Below are 21,530 nucleotides of genomic sequence, written 5' to 3'. Positions count from 1 at the left end.
CTTACTGCAGTCTGAGACTGGGACTGTATCATGCTTTGTTCTTAGAGAAACATTCTCTTGGTAAGTGGATTTATCATGTCGTTATTTTCTCAATATGCAATTTTTCTCCTTACGTACTGTTTAGTTCCTCATTTTATTCATCCAGAAACTTCATCCTTTCACTTGAAGAAAGCAAATCAATAAATGTTTGGAATTCGTGGTTTAGAATACAACGATTGAGCTGGAATAGACATACCTAGTGGAGGAAGAACAAAGACGCAGTTTTAGTGCACGTAACCATTTCGTTCCTCCAGTGTCGAACAGGGACTGCATGTGGTTGGAATACATTGTCAATACGGCACTCCAGTCGCAATAGGAAGCAATCAGTTTTCAAATACTGTCTTCACATACTCGGGCATATTCACACTATTTCGTTATTATAACGTGCTCCTATTTTTCCTGGAATTGGCCGCTGTACCAGGCCAGACTGATACGAAAATGTTGAAGCTGGTGAGAAGTGGTAAACCAGTCCCAGGCGTTATCCAGAGCGTGTGTACAACTCTGAGCAAAAGATCATAAACTGCCGTTCCTTCCCAAAGTCGTAAACCATCAAATGTCCTAAGCAAGGTAAGATGTCACACAATGGCCTCAGATAGTTCGTAAACCAAAGAAAAGATGACAGTACAACACTGAAGCGTTACATGGAAGTCCCTGTGGAAGTGGGGAAGAAAGACATTCCTAGGACGCACGTCCCACTTATCATTGAGGGCTTATTAACAGCAACATCAAGTTCATTCAACACTTCACTTCTTACGCCAAAATGAAACAAATCGGAATCGTGTTTTCAAAAGAGCTAATGGACATATAAATAATTTCTTCGTCATAAAATTACTGACGACGCCTGAAGCAAGTGGGTACTGAAACGCCTTTGCCTGAGAGTAAAAAGAAAAATTAAGTACTAAACATTATGTACAGATATTCTGGTATACAAAGCGAAGGCATTTCGTTTGCTGCCGAGGTTATGACTTTATAATTCAATACTCGACAAGGAAAGTGAATGACCCGGAAGGGGAAAAGGAAACCAAAGGATATGACTTTTTCTTTAAGTGATTTCAAAATCGAGTGAAGTCTACAACAAATCTGGCAGTATGAGACAATTTCTTGGTATAGCGCTGTGACTCCCTGGCCCCGATGCATGCACGGATTCGGTTGAAAGAGAGTCATGAAGTAGTTGTGTCATTTCCTGAGGCAACATGTCCCAAAATTGTTGTTGTTCTTGTTGTTGCTGTTGTGGCCTTCAGTCCAGAGGCTGGTTTGATGCAGATCTCCATGCTACTCTATCTTGCGCAAGCTTTTTCATATCCCAGTACCTACTGCCACCTACATCCTTCTAAATCTGCTTAGTATATTCATCTCTTTGTCTGTCTCACTTTACGATCTTTACCGTCCACGCTGCCCTCCAACATGAAACTGGTGATTCCTTGATGCCTCAGAACATGTCCTACCAACAGATCCCTTGTTCTAATCAAGTTGTGTCACAAATTTCTCTTCTCCCCCATTCTGTTCAATACCTCCTCATTAGTTACGTGATCTTCCCATATAATTCAGCATTCTTCTGTAGCACCGTATTTTGAAAGCTTCTGTTCTCTTTTTGTCTAAGCGTGGACGCATGTTTCACTTCCATACATGGCTACACTCCATACAAATACTTTCAGAAACGACTTCCTGACATGTAAATCTATACTCGATTTTAACAAATTTCTCTTCCCAGAAACGCTTGCCATTGCCAGTCTACATTTCATATCCTCCCTACTTCGATCATCATCAGTTATTTTGCTCCCCAAATAGCAACATTCCTTTACTACTTTAAATGTCTCATTACCTCAATTCGTCAGCATCATATGATTTAATTTGACTACATTCCATTACCCGCGTTTTGCATTTGTTGATATTAATCTTATATCTTACTTTGAAGACAATGGCTATTCTGTTCAAGTGCTCTTCCAGGTCCTTTTCTGCCTTTGACATAATTACAATCTCATTGGCAACCTCAAAGGTTTTATGTCTTCCCCATGGATTTTAATTCCTACACCAAAATTTCTTTGCTTCAGTTAATGCTTGCTCAATATATAGCTTCAATAAGCTATATATAGCTACAACCTTGTCTCACTCCCTTCCCAACCACTGCTTCCCTTTCATGCCCCTCTACTCTTATAACTGCCATCTGGTTTCTGTACAACTTGTAAACACCCTTGTCCCTGTATTTGATCCCTGCCACGTCCAGAATTTGAAAGAGAATATTCCAGTCAACATTGTCAAAAGCTTTCTCTAAGTCTAGTAATGCTAGAAACGTAGATTTCCCTTTCCTTAATTTGTCTTGTAAGATAAGTCGTAGGTTCTGTATTCCCTCACGTGATCCACCATTTCTATGTAATCCAAACTGCTTTTCCCCGAGGTCGGCTTCTACCAGTTTTTCCATTCGTCTATAAGGAATTCGTGTTAGTATTTTACAGCCGTGACATATTAAACATATACTTCAGTACCTTTCACTCCTGTCAACACCTACTTTCTTGGGGGTGGGATTATATTCTTCTTGAAGTCTGATGGTATCTCTTCTGCCTCATACGTCTTGGTAACCAGATGGTAGAGTTTTTTATGGGCTGGATCTCCCAAGGCTATCAGTAGTGCCAATGGAATTTTGTCTACTCTCGGGGCCTTGTTTCGACTTAGGTCTTTCAATGCTCTGTCAAATTCTTCAGGCAGTTCATATCTCCCATCTTATCTTCATCTACGTTTCCTTCCATTTCCATACTATTTCGCCCAAGTACATCTCTCTCGTAGGAACCCTCTATATGCTCCTTCCACCTTTCAGCCTTCCCTTCTTTGCTTAGAACTGGTTTTCCATGTGGGCCCTTGATATTCATAAAAGTGGCTCTCTTTCCTCCAAAGGTCTATTTAATTTTCCAGTACGCAGCATCTATCTTACCCCTAGTGATATATGCCTTTACATCCTTACATTTGTTCTCTAGTCATCTCTGCTTAGCCATTTTGCACCTCCTGTCGATCTCATTTTTGAGACGTTTGTATTCCCTTTTGCCTGTTTCATTTACAGCGTTTTTATATTTTCTCCTTTCATCAATTAAATTCAATATTTCTTCTGTTGCCCAAGGCTTTATATTGGCCCTCGTCTTTTTATCTAACTATTCCTCTGCACTCTTCAGTACTTCACCTCTCAAAGCTACCCATTCTTCATTTACAGCGTTTTTATATTTTCTTCATTTACAGCGTTTTCATTTACAGCGTTTTTATATTTTCTCCTTTCATCAATTAAATTCAATATTTCGTCTGTTGCCCAAGGCTTTATATTGGCCCTCGTCTTTTTATCTAACTAATCCTCTGCACTCTTCAGTACTTCACCTCTCAAAGCTACCCATTCTTCTTCTACTGTATTTCTTTCCCCCGTTCTTGTCAGTCGTTCCCTAATGCTCTCTCTGAATCTCTCTACAACCTCTGGTTCTGTCAGTTTATCCAGGTCGCATCTCCTTATATTCCAAACTTTTTGCAGTTTCTTCAGTTTTAATCTGCAGTTGATAACCAATAGATTGCGGTGAGAGTCCACATATGCCTCTGGAAATGTCTTACAACTTACAACCTGGTTCCTAAATCTCTGTCTTACCACTATATAAGCTATGGGAAAACTTCCATTGCCTCCAATCCCATTCCACGTATACAACCTTCTTTCATGACTCTTGAACCAAGTGTTAGCTATGATTAAGTTATGCTCTGTGCAAAATTTTACTGGACCACTTCCTCTTTCATTTCTTACCCCCATTCCATATTCACCAGCTACTTTTTTTTTCTCTTACTTTTCCTCCTCTCGGATTCCAGTTGCCGGTCGGTGTGACCAAGCGGTTCTAGGCGCGTCAGTCTGAAACCTCTACGGTCGCAGGTTCGAAACCTGCCTCGGGCATGGGTGTATGTGATGTCCTTAGGCGAGCTAGGTTTAAGTAGTTCTAAGTCTAGGGGACCGACGACCTCAGATGTTAAGTCCCATAGTGCTCAGAGCCATTTGAACCATTTGAATTCCAGTCACCCATGACTATTAAATTTTCGTATCCCTTCACTACCTGACTAATTTCTTTTATCTCATCATACATTTCATCAATCTCTTAGTCACCTGCGGAGCTAGTTCGCATATAAACTTGTACTACTGTGGTTGACGTGGGCTTCGTGTCTATCTTAGCTGCAATAATTCGTTCACTATTCTGTTCGCAGTAACTTACCCACACCCCTATTTTTTTATTAATTATTAAACCTACTCCTGCATTTGTATTTATAACCCTCTATTCACCTTACCAGAAGTCTTGTTCCTCCCGCCACCGATCTTCACTCATTGCCACTATATCTAACTTGAAACTATCCACTTCCTTTTTTAAATTTTCTAACCTATCCGCCTGTTTAAGGTATCTGACATTCCACGCTCCGATCCGTGGAACGCCAGTCTTCTTTCTCCGGATAACGACATCCTCCTGAGTAGTCCCCGCCCAGAGATCAGAATGAGGGACCATTTCAGCTATGGAATATTTTACCCAAGAGGACGACATCATCATTTTACAGTAAAGCCGCATGCCCTCGGGAAAAATTACGGCTGTAGTTTCCCCTTGCTTTCAGCCGTTCGCACCACCAGCACAGCAAGGCCGTTTTGGTTAGTGTTACAAGGCCAGATCAGTCAATCATTCAGACTGTTGTCCCTGCGACTACCAAAAAAAAAAGGCTGTTGCCCCTATTCAGGAATCACACGTTTGTCTGGCTTCTCAACAGATACCCCTCCGTTGTGGTTGCACCTATGGTACGGATATCTGTATCGCTGAGGCACGCAAGCCTCCCCACCAACGGAAAGGTCCAAGGTTCATGGGGTCGGTGCCTAAATTGTTATTGACTCGTTATTGATATCCTGGAAGTACTGCGGCAGAGTTAGCATCCGTTCTGGTGACGTTCATAGTCTATCGGGCTCAGATGTGGAGATGTTGTTGGCCCTGTTAATACCCCACATCGCACGACACTTCATAGAGATAAGTGATATGTGTGGTTGAAGACTGTCCTATTGAAACATGGTACACGATAGTGTAACATGAGGGGTAACACATGAGGACACACGCTGCCCGTTTCGGACGGTTGAGCCCTCAGAGACGACTCTTATCACTATGAAACATAACCTTAAGTCATACCACTTGCTTCCTCACACCATGGCACCGGGAGTAATATCTTTGTACCTCTCCAAAAATATGTGAAGCATGACACCACACTCCATAGCATTCTCCTACTCACATTTCTGGTCATTCATTGCAGTAAAGAGCCACAATTCCTTGCTGAATGCAATGCGAAGCCATTCTGGAGCGGTCCATTCTTCCGGGTGACGGCACCACTCTGAACACGGCCGCTTTCCCTTGGCCCGCTTGGGTTGGTAGCTGCCCATTCCAGCTAATATTAGACTCCCACTAGTTTGTGGGAGACCTTTACTTGTTCTGGAACGGCAGGCGCAGAACTGAAGGAGCTACAATGAGTTTGACGCAAAATACGTCGATCGTGTCTTGTGGTTGACTAGAACCCTGAAGGCGAGTATGGCTGCGAGCACGTTCCCATGCAATCCAACGTCTGGCCACTGCCCCACACATCTGGATATTTCATTATTCGACCAGCCGATCAGGACAGCTCCTCCTCCCTCCACACCCTTATAATGAGATACCTTTCAGACTCTCCCAGGTGCTTATAACGCTGTCTCACAAGGATATGTGGCATTTCTGCTGATTACTTGGCATTTGACACTAATCCCATCTCTCACACAACTATACCACGCCTGGTTACGATACTAAACACAAACAATATTAACGCAGTCTGCTGGACCTTTTACCTGTCACAGTTATCTAATCATTTACGTACCCGCCGATGCTGTACTCGTGTATGATGTTAGATGGTCATGCTAACACCTATTCTAGGTGCTTCATTTTCCTCGACTGTCAGTGTACATTCCGAGTGATAAGTTGCTGCCTAGTCATTAACTTGGTCATTACGAAGAAAATCTGTTTAGAAACGCTGATGAACGCCAAAAGGAATGAGCATTGCGTTAGATACCGCAAAACATATGCTTTCCCTATATTCCCTGTGAGTAGTTTATGTTTCTCATAACTGCTAGCAATAATCGGTTCAGATTATGATTGATAATACAATGTGAAACTCATATTAAAGGGTAAGAAAAAATGCGTATCCAAGTGTTGAACAAATATTGTAATAAATTTAATACATTTTCTGTCCTGTCATGCATAATGATCGTAAGATAATATTTCATAAGACCCATGTAAACTCTGGAAATATATCAAGAGGTATCTTATTTATATGATTTACTGTACATCTATTAGCTTATCCCGTAACTAAGAGGCGCATCAGCAGAAAAAAGCGCGAAAGATGTGACAAGTACATCGAATTATCAAACAGGGTAATCGCTAGTTGCGGATATCAGACATTTTTCTTTATTTTGTTTGCAATTTCGAGTATTATTCATTTTCAAGCAAAATTCACAATTTTAAACATGCAGAGAGTAACAAATAGCAACACTTGAACATGGGTCATACTCGAAAAAACGAGCCCCAGTGGTAATTACCATGTTTTAATTACTCGAAGGCTATTCACCAAATCCCCCAAGTACTGGACATCGAAATTGGTCTCGAGTCGTACGGTATCTTGAAACGTCTTCTAAGATCAGATATGTGTCTCTCTTGATATTCCACGATATGAAGTTGACTTTTCTACGAGCTTAATTTCTCTTGGCTTTCCACCATGTCAGTGACCAAATGTGTCTCCTCTGGCTTTGAGGGATTTAAAGGATATTAGCTATTGTAGGACTCGAAAACTAAATCAGCAATACTAAACGATTGTCGTGGCTTCCAACGATTGATAAAAGTAATCCAATCAGCGGTGGATTAAAAGGCTTGTTCAAAGATCCGCTTTTTGGACAAATGAACAGTCGGACACCGTACATACTCGTGCACTCCATCGCTCTTTGCTCTTTAGGCCAGATCTCGGATACAGAATTATTTGACGAGATCAGTCCAAGTCTAAACACGGTTTCCAACCTTTGTTTGTTCTAAAAGAGACACAGCACACATAGTATGCAAAGAACGGAGTAGCTCACAAGATAGCGACGAATACCTTTACTTTGAAGCTCTTCATTTAGTAATAGCATATGACCTTAATTAGGAGAGTGTTCTTTGCTTTGGCGTACACTGGACGCTGGAATTCTTTGAGGAATGTCAGAGATGAAGGCTATACTTTAGCCTTCTGTCTATGGTTTATGTATTTTACTGCGTGGGCAGCACCTTACCGCACTGAAAATGCCAGAAAGCTCGCCATATTAATCCAGCAACGTCCTCCTCTGCATCGTAAGGTTCTATATTTACTTCCGTACTGGGGAAGGTTATTATATGGCCAAGAAAATTCCATAAGACTTTTCGTACGCTCTCAGTGGAATGGCAAATTGTGTTCAGCAACACACTTTAGATACGAATTTGTCCCTATTAACAAAGTTGTACAATTGAGGTTAATGCATATACGGAACTCATTGACGTTAACATTCCTACTATCAGCCTGGTACAATTGAGAAAGTAGGAAATTGAAATTGATTGATTGCTATTAGCGCGGTGAGGCCGTTATCTGGTACTTTCGGGATATGTTTCTGATACGTTTGTGGTATATACCAGGCATCTCGGGATTTCATGAATGACTTCTCAAACTTTCGTGTTTCAAATGACCATCAGACTACGTATCAGTTAGTAGGTGAGCTACAGGGCTTTTACTTCACGATAGACATGGATCAGCTGAAAACGAAAGTGATGTTCGGTGAAATCAATCCATCATAACCCAGATGTGAAACAACTTTGCAGAAGATGTAATACTGTATTCGTTTTGCTATTACTCTTTTGCAGCTAAATTTATTGTGTGATCGAAGATATACTGGGTGAAGAAAGAAATTGCACACTCGAACTTCGCAGAGCGATTCCTCACATAGTATCAATATGAAAATGTATCTCGCAAAATTTCGTCCTGCGTGTATTGCCAGCAGTAAAGCGGCGTCGAAGACTGACAGTCTGGCAACACTGTCACCACGTGTGTGGTAACTAACTCTGGCAGCTTGTAGGAGTAGCTGGTGTCTTGGATAGTGTTTAGCGTGCATGTGGAGCAGGTCGAGGGTTCGATTCTGGGTCGATGTGTATTTCTTTTATTTGCTAAATGAAGTCTGCGCGGTATGGTATCTGGCGTCTTAATCATCATACAGGGATTACTGTTGGTCTTCTACAAAAAAATTTCATTTATGGATTACGAGCACAGAAATAGAAGGTAAATCTTTTCATTGGTCACCATTCAAAGAAGCCTTTTGCCGTCGTGGACACAAATTGTTTAACACCACTGCATATACTAGATCTCGAGAAACCTATTTGTGTGCATGTTCCCTCCAATGGAACCATCGATTATTGCAAAAGGTGATTCTTACCACGTTTAGGTCCACAACATTTCGTTGGGGTCTTACGCTACCAGTAGCTGCACAAGTAGGTGCATTTCAAATAATTTCCAGGCTTGGTTGTCATTTGTATGCATATCAACATGGAGTCACTCATTATGTCTTTCAACACTGAGTCTGATAAGCGCGTACTGTGTAATATCTCCATACATTATTATTGTTATTGTCATTTCTACTAGCAGTGCTACCCGGCGTTTCCCAGGTATTTATTTATAGCTGTGTGTCCATGTCCGTATCACACAGCGTCTGATATACTACTTAATGTTTGTGACGCCATATTTCCTAATCTATGTGTCATACAATGATGTAGCACTGTAGATACATTTAGCGACATATGTGGTAACTGCTTGCGAAATGTATTGTGAATGGACCTGGTAGCAAAGAATAATAATAAATTAGAGGTCATGCATGAAGCGACAGTTTCTCCTAAACTATGTGTCGCACTATGATATAATTTTGCAGTTACTTTCAGTGATGTATAACGGTAAAATGTGTTGCTAATACAGTTAGTACTACAGAAATAATAACTTATAACATCAAGGCTCATGCGGTACTTTTCTACTGTTCTCCTTTGGCACCACCACCCCATCCCCCTATTAGGTAGATGATTCTTACCCAACAGCGACTGTTGCTTAACACTAAGACACATGTGTACCAGATGTAGTTGAAATCGGTTCAGTGGTTTGGGAGCAGATGTGGTACATAGACACAAACACACACACACACACACACACACACACACACACACACACACACACACACTAACACCCATTTTACATCCATTTTTGTAATATGTATGGGTTTAGGAGACAATCTGAGCAGCCTTCTTAGATTGTTTGTCTTTTATTATGCGATTGTTTGCAATATTTGGTTCTTCAGTCCGTTCATTTCGTTGCCCTTCGGTTTCTCTTCTTCTCACGCTACACATTGTCGTACGTTGTGAATTTGAACGTGCTTTGCGATATTCTTGTGTTTTGTTTTTATCCTATTCTTTTTGTTTTCGTCGTTTTGCATGAGAACTGGTAAGATCTCCCCGTTTCTACATTTGGGCATGGTTTAAAATATACATCAACTTTTTGTTAACAAATAAACTAAGTACACTTTACCCACTTTTGACCCTGTATTTTCCATTTATATACATTCACTATATCATTTCGGCTACTCAAACTTTACTGTTAGTTTTTAATTACTCACTGAACAACTTTATTTTTATTTTTATTTATTTATTTTTTTTTTTTTTTTTGGAGGTGGTCTTTCACTGTTAACTATAGCAGCAAATGATCGTTACATTTTGTTACAGGTAAGAGGGCCCATCATCAAACAGCCGGTGCAGTTCTTGTGTTTCTTAACATCAAGGAGTGGACTATCTTCAAAATCGCTAAATTTTCCTCCTCCCTTTCCTTTCGGTCTATAGTCTGTTATATGTCTAACTGTAATTTGTTTATTAGAGAATCCGTCTTCCATATTGACACCGTTTATTCTATTCTTTCATTCATACAAAATATAATTTACTATTTCCTTATTTTGGATTTCTGTATTTAATCTCTCCGTGTACTTTCGTTAAATATTTTGTTTCAGCTGTCTCTGCCCTTCGTTGATTTTAATTAATTACTGTCCAGGTCTCACTTCTGTATGTGAACGTAGCTGTCGCAATTATATGATACAATACTGCCTTTGTGTCTTTCCTAATTTTACTGGTTAATGTTCTATGCATAGTGTCAATATCATTTGAAACTTGTTTAACATGTTGGACAAGTCATTATCATATTCGTGACCTATCCCACAACTTAATAACTGAAAGTGAGATACGTCTTTTTAGATTTTTCATTTATCATTTATTAGAATATACTAAGTATTTTCCTTTAAAAGCATAAACTTTGGTTTTATTTTCTGATATTTTCAAGTTGCATAGTTTGTCTGATAAGTTCATGCGATTCAGGGAAAACTGTAAAACATCCTCTGTCTTTCGTATAATTATTAGGTCTTAAGCAAACAGCAGAACATTTAAAGGTGTGTTTCTAGGAATTATTCCTGAGTGAGCTCCTTCTTTCCCTTGTCTAACAATGTCGTGAATGCGGTTGGAATTTCAACCACATCTAACAGGACTGGAAAGCACGCAATCTTACACGCCACAGTGGCACGGCTATTTGCTTGGTAGAGGTCTCTGCGGCCAACGACCAGTGTTTGGCGTCCTGTTGAATTCTGCACGTCGGTGGCACTCTTAACGATGGTTCCAAGTGCATATAGACCACACAAGCGAAAAGTTGGGTAGCGTTCTCTTCTCCGGAAATTCTGCCTAGGGATTCTGGACGCACGCTCATATGGCGAGAGGTAGGACCACGTAATGCTCTGATTAACGTTATTGTGAAACTTACTCCTTTCCAACATGCGTCTCTTCAGACATACATTCGGCCCTGACGTCTGCTTTACGCATGACAATGCACGACCATATTGAACGGCGTAGGTGGAGGAGTTCTTAGAATGAGAGGATATTCGGTAAATGTCCTGCCGTTACCCTCGATTTAAATCCCATCAAGTTCGTGTGAGACGCATGAAACAAACATATAGCAGCTCATTCTCATGCTCCAACGACCATCCAGCATTTGTCAAAAGGAATGGATCATCCTACCGCAAGAACTTTTTGCCAACCCTGTAATCAGAAAGGGAGCACTTTACATAGTATGTACTGCTGTTCGTGGTGATCACACACCCTATTACTAACTATGTGTCACCTTTTGTAATGCCCAGGAGACCAGCATAAATCGCAATAACTTCAGTGTAATTATTGTCTTTGATTAAAATGTCGTTTCTGTTGTCCTATTACGTATTTTTTTCAGTTATCTTCGGTACTAAACTGTAGCAGTTTCTTCGTTGAATGGTCCAATTTTCATGGAGTGTTACTTGGCGGTAACACATTACAAGAAAGTTGCTTTCACCCTTGTTTTGTACACCTGTGTATTTTCTCTCTTTCCATAATGAAATTCGCAGATTTCCTATCTACCACATATTAAGAATCGGCGGTGTTTAACGTTTCATTTAGAAGAGCTTTGAGACTGTAGGATGTCTACTAGCTTAGTTTCCAGGTGTATGACTATTAGGAATATTACGATGTTCTTGTGATTATTGTCTTACAAAACACAACCTGGTACGATAGAATCGTGTTACCAAGAAATATCTTGAGCACGCTGGTATCTTCTTCTTGTTATCCTGTCCATTTCACTCTTAAATGCAGTAAATATAATTTTCTTGCCAGGTACAGTGTTTTTTCTTATGTTCTAGAATGTTATAGATCGTATAGACGAGGTATTTGGCCAATTAGCTGACCGTAAAAGCTTTAGCCTCTGTGTTTTGTGCTTAACGCTGTCCACTTATACATCAAACATCAAGTTCTAGACCATTTTTCGTAATGTTCAATTAATTCTGATTATAGATTTGCGAGCCCATCTCTGATGAGAATTTGGGCTAGCTTTAACTGAGACATTATCTGCAGTAATGGCGTGGATGGAAGAAATTTCCCAGACACTACTCAGCCAGCTACCTTACACAGTAACATGGATTTGGGAACCAAGCAAAACATAGATAACCTAGTGGCAAACTCTGTATGTGATAAAAACGCGAAATTCATTAATTATGGTTCAATCTCTGGCAGATGTTGGAGATGAAATTTTAATGGCTTTCTGTTTTACTAGTATCAATCAACTCACCTTAGTGAGGAAGTGACGCAGTGTATATTTGCAATTACCTTATTCACTGGAACTGGAGCACACAGAAAGCTGTAGATTACAATAGTAGCCAGATTACCACTGGACTAAAAGTAAAATCATATGTGTCATTAACAAAGAAACTGGGCGCAAATGCTGATAAAACACATGCAAAATCTAGTGTAAATTGTTTAAGAACATCACTCCAATGCGTGAGTGTGGTATCAAGTTAAACGGGGTGCTGAGTGAAGTAAGAGGCACGTCGAAATGATGGTAAGAGGGCGTAATAACAGGCACGAAATTGCCACTCACATTGGGAATCGCCTAGGAACGGGAGCTTTCTCCTCGCAGAACACACTTGGATAAAATTCGACCCCTGGTATACGAGCTATAAAGAGCAGCTATTCGGGTACAGGGGCCTTCGCATGAAGGCGATACAATAAGACGGTTTCGAGCGTTTGTAGAGTTCTTAATATAGAGATATAATACATGATTGCTATAGGAAAGGGAATCGGTCATACCGATCCTTTTTACTTCCCGGTATGCCTCTGCAGAGTTGTATGAAGCAAAGACGTCGAGATGCCAAAAATATTAACCCTAAATTGCGTTTGGCTCAAAGATTGCCAATTCTTTTCATCCAGACAAATCTCGAAAAGCATCTCTTGTAAAATGACCAACTGGGTTTTGCAATTTCATTTATCATTGAGAGGCATTCATGCTGTTTTATTAATAAATTATACCATCAGTTCAGTGATATAGCTCTTTTATAGTCGTGACAAGAAATAAGATTAAAAATACATTCGATATGGAGATTTATGTACTGTTGTCACACCATCGGACGTCCATTCATTCGACCCGTGACTCTCTGTTCATATTGGCGTAGTTCACACTTACCGCTTGCCACAGCGGTGCTGGTTTCACGTAGGAAGTGTTAGTTGGAATAAAAGCTGCAAAAGAATAACATTAAAATCATCATTTTCCGTGCAAGTTTATTCCGTGATTTCATGTGTGACTTATATAAAGACTACACTTATAACTAGTCATATACATATTTACTATTCTCACACTAAAAAATGAACGTAGCTCAATTTAGAAACGTTAATGCCTTATCTCATTGATAATAAGATGTCTTTTCTCTGCGCTCCTTTCCACTTCTCATTTAAATCAAACGGAATAAGCAATTTCTTTAACGAGCAAAAAGTAATTTGGAATACTTTCATACTTCTCTAAACAATGCAGCGTGCACTCTCATTTCCTACAATGTTTACGTATCTGACCTTTGAGGAGAAGGCTTACACCATAATATTTTACTCGTGGCGTAACTAAGGAAGGAATACGATTGAGGGAACTGAACAGTGGGACATTCTAGCTCGTATATCAGTTATCTGAACTTCAGCCACATTGTTCTACGTGTAAATTACCACTTTTCTTTCAATGAGTCCAATTTAAGTACTTTGGAATTTTATTGTGGGTCCCACCTCTTTGTTACGATTGTTTGGGCGTGCCACTGATTTCGTTTTACATTTACCACCACATCTTCTGGATATGAACACCAGTTATTGGAACAACACCCTATGAATATAAATTCAAAAGTGATAGGAAATTATTCAAAAACTATATTTCTGTGTGGTGTAGTCTCATAAGGAAGTGAAACGTGGACGACAAACAGTTCAACGACGAACTAAACAGACTGGTTTTGAAATGTGGTGCAACAAAAGACTGTTCACGATTAGAGGGTAGATCGAATAATTATTGAGGATCTACTGAATGCAACGGAGGAAGAAAGAAATACAGTAGCAGAACATAACTATATGGGAAAATGGAAATGAGCGTTTGGCGTCATTGGCCGGTAGGCCCCTTGCGGGTCATGTCCTGTCGCCTTATTGCAGGTCTTATTAAATTCGACGTCACAATGGGCGACCTGCGCGCCGGATGGGGATGAAATGATGATGAAGACAGCACAACACCCAGTCAATAAGTGGAGAAAATCCACGACCCAGACGGGAATCGAACCTGGGCCACTGGGACGGCAATCCGTCCAGCTGACCACTCAACCATCGGGGCGGACACATAACTATATGGAGGGACTGGTTGGTAGGAAAATCTTGTGGCATCAAGAAATAATTTAGTGATGGACAAAAGTGAATACATCAGGCAGGATCCAGTTCAAATGGTTGTAGGTTGTAGTAGTTCGGAGGCTAGACTAACAAGATCAGATAATTCAATCCTGTCTTGGGACTGAAGACCACAATGTCAACAAGAGCACTTAGTATGCAACATATAGTATTGAGGTGTGTTGATAATGGCACATTGTAGCTCGTAGTTTGATGTTGTTCAGTAAGGCCTGGCGCGGAGAGCGTGTCCCCTCAGTCATCTTATTTCTTTTGATCATACTTACTATCTCGGATTGTGTTCTTCGTCGACGAATATAACAATTTTTAAGAGCCCGTGATATTGGAGTAAGATCATAGTTCAGCTCAAGTCCTCTGAAAACACGCCATTTTGTCCCAAAAAATATTACAGTTCAGTTACAGACTTGTGTATGCCCGTGTCTCAGTGATTAAGGAAGTTGAGAAGAAGCGATGGCTTTTGTTTTAAGAGATCCCGTCATGATTTGATTAAGTGAAAAAAGATCCCAGAGAAACAGAGGAACCACAAAAGCAATACTGCGTCTTAAGTACGCTGTAGACAAGAAACTGGCAATGAGTCTAACTTCAGTGTTATCGGTAAAGGCTAAAATAGGTTATTAATATCGAATAATACAACCTTTCATAAAAATGATGGAGGGACAAACCAAAAAGTTTAGATAAGAAATTGTGTCCGGCATTGTTCTGCGTTTTCACTCATTATAATCGTATGTCACCTGTATGCACAGAATAAGAGAAGATTCAGAGTATACAGGAATGCACTGCCAAAGAATAAATACGAAATGACGATGATCCAACTGTTCTATCTTAAAGTACTGGAGATCTTGAAGCCATGTTAAATACAATTGATAAGGTCATGGTGTTCGGAAATTCCTGTTACAAATTCCTGGGGCTTTCAGAGCGTAGTGAGTACATAATATTTTGAATAGGAACAAATCTTTGAAAACGTACCGTTTCTGCTCTACATCCGTTGGAAGACATGATTGATAGGCAGGTATCCAATATGGTGGAGGATATTACGTCGGATTTACTGATGTCACTTGAGGTCTGTTCTACCTCTCTGACCTGGATCGAGTCTCTTTCACGTACCTGTTAGTGTCAGAACAACATGGTTGGGTACATGTTTGTAGAATACACCGATATGATCCGTCTGAGTGACGAAGCTGACTGTAATGGAAGGACTGATCGTCGCCTTTTCCACGCCGTTCTCCAAAATTTCATACTCCATGGCATATCCTTTTCGCCACAATCACACAACGAATTAAAGAAAGGGTACCTTCACCGTCAGCAACTGTGGCTGTGTTGCTTCAAGTAGATGCTGCGAACGGGACGGGACCCTACTGCATCACACGGAAAAGAATCCGCCAACGAGTAGACGAGCAATTTCTTTCACTGTTCATGTGTGGAATTGTACAACAAACGATGTACTGAGTCAAGCCAAATCAGTTAATTGTAAAAGTGATCTCGTTACCAACGTGTTTTCAAATACTTGTATCAGGGTAATGTTACGCTTCCGGACATGGGTTCCACTTCGAAATATTATCTTCCGACTCTGCAAGTCCTAGAAGTCTGTACAGGAATCTCCGAACACCTTGCATATGAAAAATGAAGGACCAAAATAAAATTGGTGGCGTGGGATAAGGAATAGAGAGGAAAGGTCTGACATTATGTACGTAACGAGCTAATTGAGGAAACTGACTCATTTTGATAGTTAGGAAGTAAGGGATGGATGGAGGACAGCAGAAGCCAGGAGTAGAACTGCTCAAGCAAAAACTGCCTACAGAGTGAATAATAAGAGTGTAACATCAAAATACACCAGCTCTGACTCCAGGAAAGATTCCTGGAAGCCTATATTCTTGACCGTGGCATATCAGGGTGTGTAACGTGGAGTGAAGGAGAGAACACGCTGATTTCTTTCGAGATATGGTGCTATACGAAGGGGTGAAACCGAATGCTTTCGAGATCTGGTGTTGTAGCCACCTCAGATTATGTGGAATGATATAGCTACAAACAAAGAGGTTCTTAACAGAGTTAATGAGAAGACAGGTGTCAAAACAAGTGAGCTACGTATTGGCCATTTCTTGAAACATGATGGACTCCTAAACACTATAGTACTAATGGAAACAAAGGAAGAACACGACTAAAGTACATACACCAAATAGTGAAAGATGAAGAGTGTAAGACTGTCAGAGAAATAAAGAGATAATCGGAAAGGTATGAAGAGTTGTGATCTGTTCCCAACCAGTCCTCGGATTCATCACTACACGACAAGAAAGATGTAGACATCTTCGTGCAGATACATCTTTACCCCAAATCTCATTCTTTGCGATTAAGTAGATCGAATTTTGTAGGCCACTCCACAGACGTATACATTCGTTGCCAGGGGAGGGAACCGGTAATGTATTCGCAGCAGTCGGCAACACCACAATGATATCTGGCCGGTGTGTGTCGTGCGCGGCGGCCGTTTCCGCGCTCTGCAGGGGCACCGCCGACCGTTGGTGGTAGTAGCAGCGCGGTCCGCGCGTGGCGCTGCTGTCGCCGTCGTGAGCCGAGAGCCGTCGGACTGGGCCGAAGCGACGCGGCGCCCGCCGTCGGCAGCGAGTGGCGGGCAGTGCGAGCGCGGAGAGTCGCGCCACCGCATGGAGACGCGCCCTGCGGCCACCACGGCCGCCGACGCCGAAGCCGCAGCGGCACCCGACGCCGACGTCCGCCACTGACTCCTCCGATCCCCGCGACGGACTTTTTCACATCAGCGATCCGGCAGTCCCTCTGTGATCCCTCGCGTTTTACAGTTAGGGGCGCGAGTGCGTTGCAAACATGCGGTTTTCAGGGGTTTTCCTCTTGCTACTGTGTTCGTGTCTCGCAGTTCGGGCGCACTGGGACGAAGATGATGATGACCGAGGTAAGACAACCAAGACGCCGGATGCCTAGTGGACAACAACATTACACCTTCCACGAAATTCTGTTAATATTTTACCGCCTGTAAAATTAATAACACTGCAAAATATTTTAACATATCGGCACGAAATCTTAGGTCATTCCGGCAAAACGCAGTCGTTTATTGTTGAGAAGACTTCCTTTTAATTTTTTTAATCTCGTGTAACCCGCACTTACGTCGCAAGGTTCTATGAGAAACAGGTTTTCTACTAATATTACTACTACAAATACTACCGTGTTTTGTCCCAGAAGACGACACTGGAGCAAAGATAATGATCCATAAGCAGTCTAGATAATGTATATGTAATGGACGTCGAAACAAATTATTTCCTGACACTTCGTTGACACTTAGACAACGTCATTTACAGGCTGGTAAGTACGCTAACACTACTGTATGACCTCTTACGACCTTCGTGGCGAAATATAATGGTTCGTGGTGAAGAAGTTATTTTCTTCTCCTTGCTCTCTGTTCATAGCTGGATAACGTGTAGAAGGGCGATAAATATTCATGAAGGTAATTGTTTGAGTATGCAGAATAGCTGAGAAGCTGCTACAATGACCTGGAATCGCATTACTACTATCCTCGTATACATGAACTCTTACTGGTGACTTACCATAGGATTACATTAGTTACAGTGACCATATCGTAGCATTTTACTGTCTCTAAACATGTGAATGAATTTACTAATTTACTACCTTTTTGAGGCAGATATGATTACCCCCGTTAATTTTCTGGTAAGTAAGATGAAAAAATATTGTGAATTACTATTTTTGCCAACAGGTTTTTGCAAATGATTGTCAACAGCTTAAAGTAAGCAACCCTGTTCACTGAGACCAACATTTCGTACCAGTAATACAAAAACTGACTCAGTAATAGTAATGGCTTTTAACGTCTCGAATGGTCCAATAATTGTGGAAGGAATGAAACACAGCTACAACGTAAAGTAGATGTTGGTGAACTTGTCTGTTTAATCAGTTACGGAAGTACATGAATGGTTGCTATTGTTTATTATCACTAGCTGTCGTCGTTCTGAGCCATGTAAAATGCTCGGGATTAATAATTAGACATACCATGTGGCGTGCAACATATTTTTCTAATTTGACATCGACTTAATACATCATTATTATGTGGCGGCGTCGAAATTTGTTGCTTGGCACGTTAGCCAATGCCGAGTTTACTTTTTTAATAACGACCACGTCCTTATTGCAAGTCAACCAACGCTGTTTCACATTCTCCTATGATTAAGGAGTGTGTCACAAACGAAAGTATAAGAAAGGAAATGCTCCAGCGCGCTACAAGGTTATTGTGGAGCGATATTAACACAGTTTTGTATTTACTTAACTTGAAAAATTTCTGTTTTTAGCACATATACTGAAGGTAGCCCAGTAACGGCTGATACCGGCTCCATGTACAGTGAAATGTGAACTGATATCGACAGAAGTGCTTTTACTGTTTTTATATTGCTTCCTTATATTTAAATTTTACGAATGAAACATATAACTGAAACCAGTCAATCACTCACGGACTAAGTCTAAAGGGACGTCTTAAATGTCTTGATGTGTTTGAAAGTAGCAAAAGCAGCAAGGAAGGCAAAAAGCAAACCAGTAGCTGAGGCTGTTGAACATGAGGATGGGGTTGCAAACACGGTCATCGTATTTTACAATAAGCACGCTGTGGAAATTCGAGACCCTTAGACATATTGTGACTCTTTCACGAACCGTGCAGTTCCTACTGAATGTAATAAAAGGCTTGTTACCTCCATTTTGAGAAGTTAGAAAGAATATAAAGGCAAAATTTTATATCAATGTCATTACATCCTACGATAAAAGATTTGACGTTGCTATAAAAAGGGAAACATCGTCAAAATGAATATAGGAAATGTATTTAAGGCATAGAACGTTATGTTTTATACGAGATGTCTCACAAGCAATAGACGTAATTGAAATATCAGGTTCTGTACTTGCAGAGCAACGTAAAGCACTTGATGAAGTTTCACTCTGAAGATATACCAAAAAAGTATTAAAGTATTGATTATTTTCGCAAAATTGTGTGTAGTTCTAGGTATTTATGCCTCATTAAACGCAGTATCGTGTCATTAATATCGAGTGTTCATCAGAATGAAGGCTAACGTCTGGAGAACGTCACCTGCACTCTAACAGAGCCACTCTAAGATTGTATTCTGATGTCGGGACTGGGAACATCAAAGTATTTTATGGAATCGATAGAGAAATGTGAAAATTCTTAGAGAGAAGGTCCATCTATACAAAAAAAGGCATTTTCTTTTAAAAGAGGACGAAAGCGTATACGTGGCTGTGAAATCCCGGTTAATTAAGAGTGCAGTGCTTAAACATGTAGACGACATAATACAACGTGATATGGTAGGGAAAGTTAACTGCAGAAAGAGGAAAGGGTCGGCTTAGGAATTCAACGATGATTCCGAGAACTTTCAGTTCCAAGGAAGCGGAATAAAAGTTAACTGTTACCTATTCTTTGGTACTTTTAAGACGTTCGGATTAAACAAAGAGATCGAACCAAATCAGAAAAATCGGAAAGGAAATTGGTTTATTTCGTACCGTGGCCACCAAGTTCACCGTGGACGCATGCATTACTTGCTCGGATATGATAGGGCTTGTGTGGAACCGCGACGATCTCACAAAGGAACCATTGCTGCATGCGTGCGAAGCGACCGTATAGAGTAAATTTAATCTGTGATGGTTAACACGTTCCTAAAGTTCTTACTTCATCAATACGAATCAAATGACTTCAGCTGTGTGCCACAAACCTTACCCAAGTAGGTCAGAAGGTTACTGCTTATTAATTCAGTCAGAGCAAGTGACGGTCTCAAATCATACACATTGATCTTCACAAGAGCGAAGATGTTCCTGATAAACGATCTGAGCCATGTTTAACTCTGAAATTTTAGACGGAAATTGAGTTATTTTACTGCCAGTATCGTTTATCTCATGGATGCACTATCTTTTCTTGCGTCTTTAGTGCGAAGTCTTTTCACTTGCCTTTATTGATTCTCTCTACCGTGTACCATACGTTTCAGTTTCTTCAGGAATCAAATCATATCAGTACGTTTCATTCCCAGCCTTGCAGAACTTTTTAATGAATCCCGTGCGAACACTAACGGTAAAGTATCCGACCCACCTACAGTCATGTCGTCGCTTGGTTATGTTACATACTCTCGGAACATCCTTTATTCCTCGAAGAGCCGTTAAGGTAACAATACTAATTTTAACCAATCTGTGCTACTACCAACTCTCAAAAAAGGAAAAGGAAACATATTAACTCCACTCTTTAATATTTCGTGCCCTTACAAGGAAGCGACTGAACAACAACAGTTTCAATTAACTTCTTCTATTTCTTCTGTATTTATTTCATTTTATTTATTCTGTATGAGGGACACTTCAGATAGGCTCCATTTTCTGTTGTCGTTCTTACAAAATTAGTGAAAAATTGTCCAACAGTTGTCCATAGAGAATTAAATCAGACCTTGAAGTACTGTTATGCAGTACAAATTGCTTTCCGCTTCTGCGGTCTTGGATGGATGTGCTAATCACATAAACAATTTCAGTAGTGTTCGGTAAGTGGTCCACAGATATTTTATATTTTAGTCGTAAAATTTGAATGTATCGAAGCTATACCAACACAAAATGACACTTCTGTTGACACAGGTCCACTTTTTACTCTGAACTGAATTGATGTCAGCTTGTCCATTACTATCACACAAGTTCGCTGTGTCAAAGAGAACTGCACCATATCACATTAAAAATAAATCTTAAAATACCCTCCAAAGTAACGTTACAACCTGCACCGAGAGTTATCGTTTCTGGCAAATTCTTCTCTTTTTTTTAAGAGCTGAGAGCTTGGAATGCACTACAGTATGGCCATAGTTTCTTGTCTCTGTCACTGTCAGTGTACACTGTAATATCATTCGAAATATGTAACATTTTAAGATTTTCTATCATACTCTCTTCGCATTGAAATAGAAGGTTGGAGACAACAGGAAAGGAGTTAACTCTTATGGAAGCTTATAAAAGCTAGAGTGGGAAAAAATGACAGTGACAACTACCTTTCGACGTCTCTATACAGCGGCTTTCGCACCTTTTCTTTATACGCAGGAGGCAGAAGTTTATATGGGAAAGAATGCGGACGGACAACGAAGCGAAAGCTATACCGCCTGGGAT

General features: G+C 40.5%; 1 protein-coding gene across 2 annotated transcripts in view; it reads left to right on the top strand.

Moving 5' to 3' along the window:
- The window catches only part of LOC126266984 (neural cell adhesion molecule 1-like), an 801,025-nt gene that overhangs the window by 53,251 nt on the left and 726,244 nt on the right, over window positions 1-21,530 (top strand). The window contains exon 1 of one of the 2 annotated variants that reach the window (XM_049971723.1): window positions 17,010-17,301. The exons of the other annotated variant lie outside the window; for it this stretch is intronic. Within the exon in view, the coding sequence (XP_049827680.1) occupies window positions 17,217-17,301 (85 nt within the window). The 5' untranslated portion in view covers window positions 17,010-17,216. Of the gene's footprint in view, window positions 1-17,009; window positions 17,302-21,530 lie in introns of those variants that run through there. 2 annotated transcript variants of the gene reach the window in all.

The sequence above is a fragment of the Schistocerca gregaria genome, chromosome 4 (genome assembly GCF_023897955.1).
Source record: "Schistocerca gregaria isolate iqSchGreg1 chromosome 4, iqSchGreg1.2, whole genome shotgun sequence".
In the NCBI taxonomy this organism is placed as follows: domain Eukaryota; kingdom Metazoa; phylum Arthropoda; class Insecta; order Orthoptera; family Acrididae; genus Schistocerca; species Schistocerca gregaria.
This window is presented reverse-complemented; position numbering and strand designations above follow the sequence as displayed.